The 6,801-nt window shown below is 32.3% G+C and overlaps 1 protein-coding gene across 1 annotated transcript; it reads left to right on the top strand.

Moving 5' to 3' along the window:
* Positions 1-468: 468 nt before the first annotated feature.
* LOC106121086 (peptide transporter family 1) lies at positions 469-6,124 on the top strand. The gene is made up of 14 exons (XM_013316582.1): positions 469-557; positions 762-843; positions 964-1,105; positions 1,472-1,558; positions 1,962-2,236; positions 2,548-2,630; positions 2,918-3,088; positions 3,361-3,486; positions 3,565-3,687; positions 4,463-4,782; positions 4,858-5,077; positions 5,170-5,256; positions 5,472-5,621; positions 5,871-6,124. Exons 1-14 carry the CDS (start codon positions 516-518, stop codon positions 6,075-6,077), a joined length of 2,115 nt encoding a protein of 704 aa, XP_013172036.1. The 5' UTR covers positions 469-515; the 3' UTR covers positions 6,078-6,124.
* Positions 6,125-6,801: the final 677 nt, after the last annotated feature.

The raw sequence follows: 6,801 nt of genomic DNA, 5'->3' as shown, positions 1-6,801 counted from the left end.
AAGGGACGACTACTTATATTGGATAAGTCAGGCAAAATGAAGTAACTGGTAGAGCGTAAATCTAACATTGGGTAATATAGATATCATAATATAGACTCTATATTGTATAGGTTACATGACTTTATATTCAGACTAGTCGGTTCCCGCGACTTTGTTCTGTGGAATAATAAACTTAACCTTTATTCTAATATTTTGTGTCAGTACGCCTTATATTTTTTTACCTTATTGTGCTAACGTTTCGTCTAAACTGATACATAATTAAACTTTAATCAAACATACTTGTATTTACTACAAAAGTATAGTTTCCAAGTTGCCTGGATAAATATAAAAGGATTTTTTTAATTCATTTATCAATCCGATAATATAACGTGTAATTAAATTTTTTAACCTGTTAATTAAGATTGCATATATATTGACTTTTTAATTATATTAACCTTCATAAATTATTTACTGATTGGAATGTAACGTTTGAAATTATTTCTTTAAAGTGACATTCATGTTTAACAATATCAGAAATGTGTGAAATAATGGAGAATAATGAAAATCAACGTAACAAGGTAATTGAAAAAAAAAATTATGCTTAAATTGTATTCGATGTATGTTATTAACCAGTTTTTCGTGTGTGTGTGTCACTTACATAATTTTATATGTAAAGAAAAAAACACAAAATATTGTCTATGCTCTATGACTGCTCTCTCTTTACTCTATGACCAATATGGCTCCGATTTTTTTGTATATTTATAAAGATTTTTGTTTTATAGCGTAATGATCATTTCCCAAAGATTATTTTATTAATACTGGCAGCCGAGTTCTGTGAACGAATGTCTTATTCTGGAATGCGAGGTAAGATAGTTCTTTGAAATTACTAATTAAAAAAAATCGTTGTCCAATTTCGATTTTTTTTTTTTAAATCCAAATTGTTTTCTTTGGATGTTGAGTGTGTGACGTCATATATTCTTTTAGTTTTTTTAACCTTGTACTTGCGCAATAAATTGGATTACACTGACGATGAGGCAAAGGAAATCTATCACATGTTCAATGGTATGGTCAGTCTTTGTCCCGTATTCGGTGGGATAGTAGCTGATAATTATCTAGGAAAATATCGGTAAGTTAACTTAAATTGTCATAAAAAAACATTCCTTTTTGGTACACTTAAAGGAAGGTAATCTTACTAATTTTATAAATACGAAAGTTTAAATATAGAGATGTTAGTTAGAAAGTGTCTTCAACACGACTTAGTGGATCTCTGTCTAATTTGGCGTAGATGTAGAGCATAATCTGGAACACATAGACAACTAATTAAGTTTTTATTTAATTCCGCTTGGACAGAATCGTGGAGAATAAAGTATTATATATTTGTCCTTTTCATTGTGATCCATGTCACTTTATGGCGTTAAATGGTTTAACCCTTGACACCGTTTTGTCCTGTACGCTTGTTTTTTATTTAGTAATAGGTAATGTTTTATTCTAGAACAATATTATACATGATGTTTATTTATGTTTTGGGCAACTCATTAGTAGCTGTTACCGCGATACCACAACTAATGTTCCCCGGTCGGTGAGTTATAAGCTTTATTATTTTGTTATTAATAGTTTTAGAGTTAAAGGTCGAGTACGCGGCTAATATATCTGGGATACAAACGACCGATGAAACAATACAATAATTTTAAAAGGTTTAACTTGTTTTAGGCCTTACTTTAAAGGCGAATTCTTATTTCATTCAGTCTTTCCAGACCCGCGTAACGAGGCGTCGCCACTTCCCCCTAGTCGCTACCTTTTTACTACATTGGTGTAGGGGGACATCTACAGCCGCTCTGATTTGGTCGGTCCACCTCATGGACGATCGTCCCCGTGGTCTAGTGCCCTCCACTTTCCCCGCACAACCAAGCGCTCGATGGACTCGTCATTACGTCTACAGACGTGACTTATTGATATATACGGTATTAATATATTATTTTTAGGTTATGTACATTACTGGGTTTATTTCTAATCGCGATCGGCACTGGTGGTATCAGGCCTTGTGTGACTGCGTTCGGAGGCGAACAGTTTGCTCTGCCTGAGCAGGAGAGACTGCTTACATTGTACTTCAGTATACTCTACTTCAACTTGTGTGTAGGCAGCCTTATAGCGAAGACATTAGCACCAATATTCAGAGGCGACGTCCATTGCTTTGGTGATAAGGATTGTTATCCACTAGCGTTTGGTGCACCCGTTATTGTTATTATTATTTCAATAGGTATGTTCATTCAACTAATAAAGTCAACTCACAAGTTCAGAGTATTTGGTTCTTAAAACAAACGCTTAGTGTAGATTTCTTGAACTAAAGGCTTCACTTAGTGACGCTGGAAGCTTTAATGTAATAAAATTATTGTTATACAAGAAGATTGTATTGGTCATTGTGTCTGCACACCCTAAGTGGACTTTCATAATACCGAATTCGGTTACGGCGTTGTCAGTTCAAACTCCCAAATTATTATTCTACTGTACTGTTGTTCTGTATATTTTATTGTGTATCATTTATATATTGTTATAATTTTTATTTTGCAGTGGTATTTGTGTGCGGGAGACGTCATTATAAAATCAAAGATCCGAAGGGAAATATTGTGGTTGATTTTACTAAATGTGTTTATGTAAGTAGTCTTCACCTATAATAATAGTATGTTTTGAAAGGAAAATGGCGCGTTAAAAATCAACATTGGTTGGAAATTTTACTTCATAATTTTCAATTGAGATAATAATGAGAATTTTAGATTTGTTTTTTTTTCTTTACCTAATTTCTGAAGCTACTAAATTTCTTACAATAATTTTAAATATCCCTTAAAATATATGGATAAAGTTATATAAATATTTCTTAAGATATTATAAAGTTAATGAACTCTGTTTTATTTTTTTCTAATAATTTTATTTTATTCGCCAGCTAGGATTAAAGTTAAAAATAACAAAACGTCGTCAGAACAAGCACTCTCATTGGCTGGAAAGTACACGACACAAATACGACAATAAATTTATTTGTGACGTAAAGAGAACCTTATCTATACTTAAGTTGTTCATTGTAACTCCGATATTTTGGTCACTTCTTGAACAAATGGTAAATATTTGTTATTTTTACTCTTCTTCATTTATATAATTATAATTTTACTGATATTATAAATGTAGTTTGATGGATGGATGGATGTTTGTTAGAAGGTATTTCGAGAACGGCTGCATGGATCTTGCAGAAATTTGTCATAGATGTTGAACATAGTCTCCAAGATCACATAGGCTACGATTTAATTCCGAGTGGAAGGATCCGTGAGCGACAGCTAGTATCTAGAATAAAAAGGAAATATATTATAAATATTTTCTAATTAAAATCCACAGGGATCCAGTTGGGCGCTGCAAGCGTCAAGAATGGACGGCAGATTAGGGTCATACATGATCAAACCTGATCAGCTAATCGTGCTGTCACCTATATCTGTTATGAGTTTTATAGCGTTATCACAAAAGGTACACATTAACTAGGTGTTGCCTACGTCTTCGTTTGCATATTATTAAAAAACTTATATATACTTATATCTTTTTCAGTATCTCTATCCATGTTTAGCTAAATGGAATTTATTGACGAATCCGTTAAACAAGCTAAAATTAGGGGGCATCATGGCTGCATTGGCATTCGTAGCATCCGCCAGTGTCGAAACATATCTCAAGGTATTAAGAGAAATCCATAAGCAAGCAATCGTGGTCCCTTGAACTTGCTTTTTTTGCTAAAAATATTAGCAATTTTTTGTTAATTTACAAATATTTCTTGTACCATTTCAACAAAGCACTATACTTGGTAAGACATGGTTTATAGTCGAATGTCGGGATTCGCACCCCCAACCTCGTGATCGGGAACCCGTATCCTTAACCATTAGGCTATCTACGCTTCTAAATGCTTATTCAAGGTTCAACTGTATTACTTTTGTTGAATGAAATGTTCCATTAAAACTAAAGCATATTACTATGGGACAAAAATGTTTCTAAACTTTCTATCTTTAGCTTCTAAAGTTTTCTTTAATTGCCATCTACTGTACCGCTTGGCGGACTGGTTAACTTCCATCATTTAAGAGTCCTTTGAAATCTTATCTTGGCATTAAAGTATTTTTTATTGATGTAACAAACTTAAAATTCTATTAGTTAATTATCAGAGAAAGACTTTAAGTTCTCTGAGAGATAAGAAGACAAATAAATGTAGAAATTGATAAGCTGTTAGACCATTTTAATAGTTTTAATTTTTTTGATCATCATCATAATCAGCCTACATTTGTCCACTGCTGGACGTAGGCCTCACCCATCGATTGCCACAATGCCCGGTCCTGTGCCGTCCGCATGCACTCCCGCAACCTTGACCAGGTCATCGATCCATTTATATGAACAGGGTACAATATATAAAACTACAATAAAATTGTCTATAAACCCGTTGTGTCTTATGTTTTTACCACAGACAACGTATCCAGAACTGCCACAAAAAGGTTTTACTCAATTAAGAATCTTCAACGGCAATCATTGTAGTGTTACAATATACAATGAAGCGAAGAATATTTCCTATACGATACCAACTCTTTCACAATTTACGAACACCAAAATAAACGTATTTAATAAAGAGTCTGTCCATTTAAATTTCTTGAGTAATTGTTCTCAAATAAAATATAAAGAATTAATACTTGAAGAAAAAAAAGCCAATTCTTTCTTTTTAACCAAAAACAATATTTATATTTATGATGATAATATTGAGAAAAGTAAATCAGGATTTCCTATAATAAGGTATGAAATTTTACTACGAATCTTTATTGACCTTTAAAGATATTTACGTTGCTTAATGTTTTAGTTTTTTTACAGATTTCTAATCACTGATGATGTCAAGAAACCCATAGAAATGTACAATATGAAAACAAATAATATAGAAGTTAACATATCAACTAACAATATAAATGATCGATGGGAAGTTTTTAGATCAAAATATTATATAAAAGTTGGTGGACGTGAAATCTTACACAATACTCAACTCGAAAGCGGTGGAGTGTACAATATTATTGTAGCAAAGGACACAACGGATTACGTTAGTATGCTTAAAAATGTCCTGATTCCTTTATAATTAATCCTAATGTGTATTAACATCATATTCACTAGCAAAAACAATATTATTTTCAGATCGCGAATGTAATATTGGTCACGGAGCCAAATTCTATAACAATATTACTTCTTATTCCACAATTCATATTTCTTTCAATTGCAGAAGTAAGTATCTCTTATCTAGTATATCTTACTAGAAATATAAATGCGTATGATTGGATGGATGGATGTTTGCTTGAATGTTGATGTAGAACATAGTCTGGAAGGACACATAGGTTACTAATTAAGTTTTTTTTTAATTCCGCGCGGACGGATTCGCGTGCGACAGTTAGTTTTGTATATAAATTTTAAAACACACCAAATAAAGATTTATATGTTAGGTAATGTATGCAGTAACCGGCAGTGAGCTTGCGTTTCGAGAGGCGCCAGAAAATATGAAAGCAGTTGTCGGCTCAATTTGGATCTTAATGCAAGCGTTTGGCAATATACTTATTATTATATTCACTCGTTTGTTAGTTAATGTGCAAATGGTAAGAATATTTAAGGTTATCGCTCATTCGGTCACATACGACGAAAAGGGTTACGTCTCAAACATCAATTCACACAGATTTCTTTTGAGAACGATTATTAGATGTAACTCTTTTCGTTGTATTGTTCGATTAAACGCACCAAGTACGAACCTATTTAGATGGAATCTACAAAATTTGGTACCTAATACAATTGCTTTGAGATCTTTTTGAATTTTTCTAACATTTTGATTTACTTTACACTTTTTCTAGCAAACACAATTTATAATGTACGCAAGCTTGATGTTTTTGTCAATGCTAATATTCCATTACCAAAGTCGAAATTACAAGTTCGCGGAAAAAATTGAAGACGAAGAATTACAAGAAATGAAAGGACATTCAAAATATAATACTAATGAAGTGGAATATAAATTCAACGACACAAATTCTGAAGAATTAAATGATTTAACTAAACAGTAAACAAAATGGAAATTCCATTAAACGTAGTAATTAAAATACCTCTATTTGGTATCAGTATTTTTTTTTATGCTGTTATTAAATACACAGATTTTTAAATTCATCCTTCCTCCTCCCTCCTTCATCAGGGTGAGTGGGACTGGTATTATTTCGCGGACGCGGCCGTCAGCTCACAGTGAGCCCCCGATAGGCTCGAAACTAGTCGGTGCCGCCACCAGACGAATATACATGAGTGTTTACCCGTTTTTATATAAGTTACACGAAAGTGTCTTACGAAAGCTTGAATAATTTACACAGATTTTTTTTTAATTTGCTACGATTTGTTTCTTTTTAAATTGTTTTTATTAACTGTGTCCCGAGTTAAGGATATGTATTAACTTTATAATAATTATTGAAATATTATCTACTTCAGCAGACTTGATTTTTTCAAAATAAATTATAGTTTGCTAAAGTTTTAAATAATACCAGAAAATGGTAACCTTTAATGGAAAATGATTGAAAACTAACAATAGTTACCTACGTGTAAAAAGACATCAGCATTGAATTTCATCGCAATCTTTCCAAGACGTAGGAAACTCGATCGAGTGAGCTAAGACAAGATATTTGATATATTGTTCTTATTCGTTCACTCGTGTTCAGCTCGTTACAAAAAAAAACAGTATCAGAGCTTTCTATTAGTGACGATATTTAATAAAAATTGATTTGTTTTTGACTTACTGGGCAAGAT

The sequence above is a fragment of the Papilio xuthus genome, unplaced genomic scaffold, assembly GCF_000836235.2.
Source record: "Papilio xuthus unplaced genomic scaffold, Pxut_1.1 DF826945.1, whole genome shotgun sequence".
Taxonomy (NCBI): domain Eukaryota; kingdom Metazoa; phylum Arthropoda; class Insecta; order Lepidoptera; family Papilionidae; genus Papilio; species Papilio xuthus.
The sequence above is the reverse complement of the archived record's forward strand: the minus strand, read 5'-3'. Positions and strand labels throughout refer to the sequence as shown.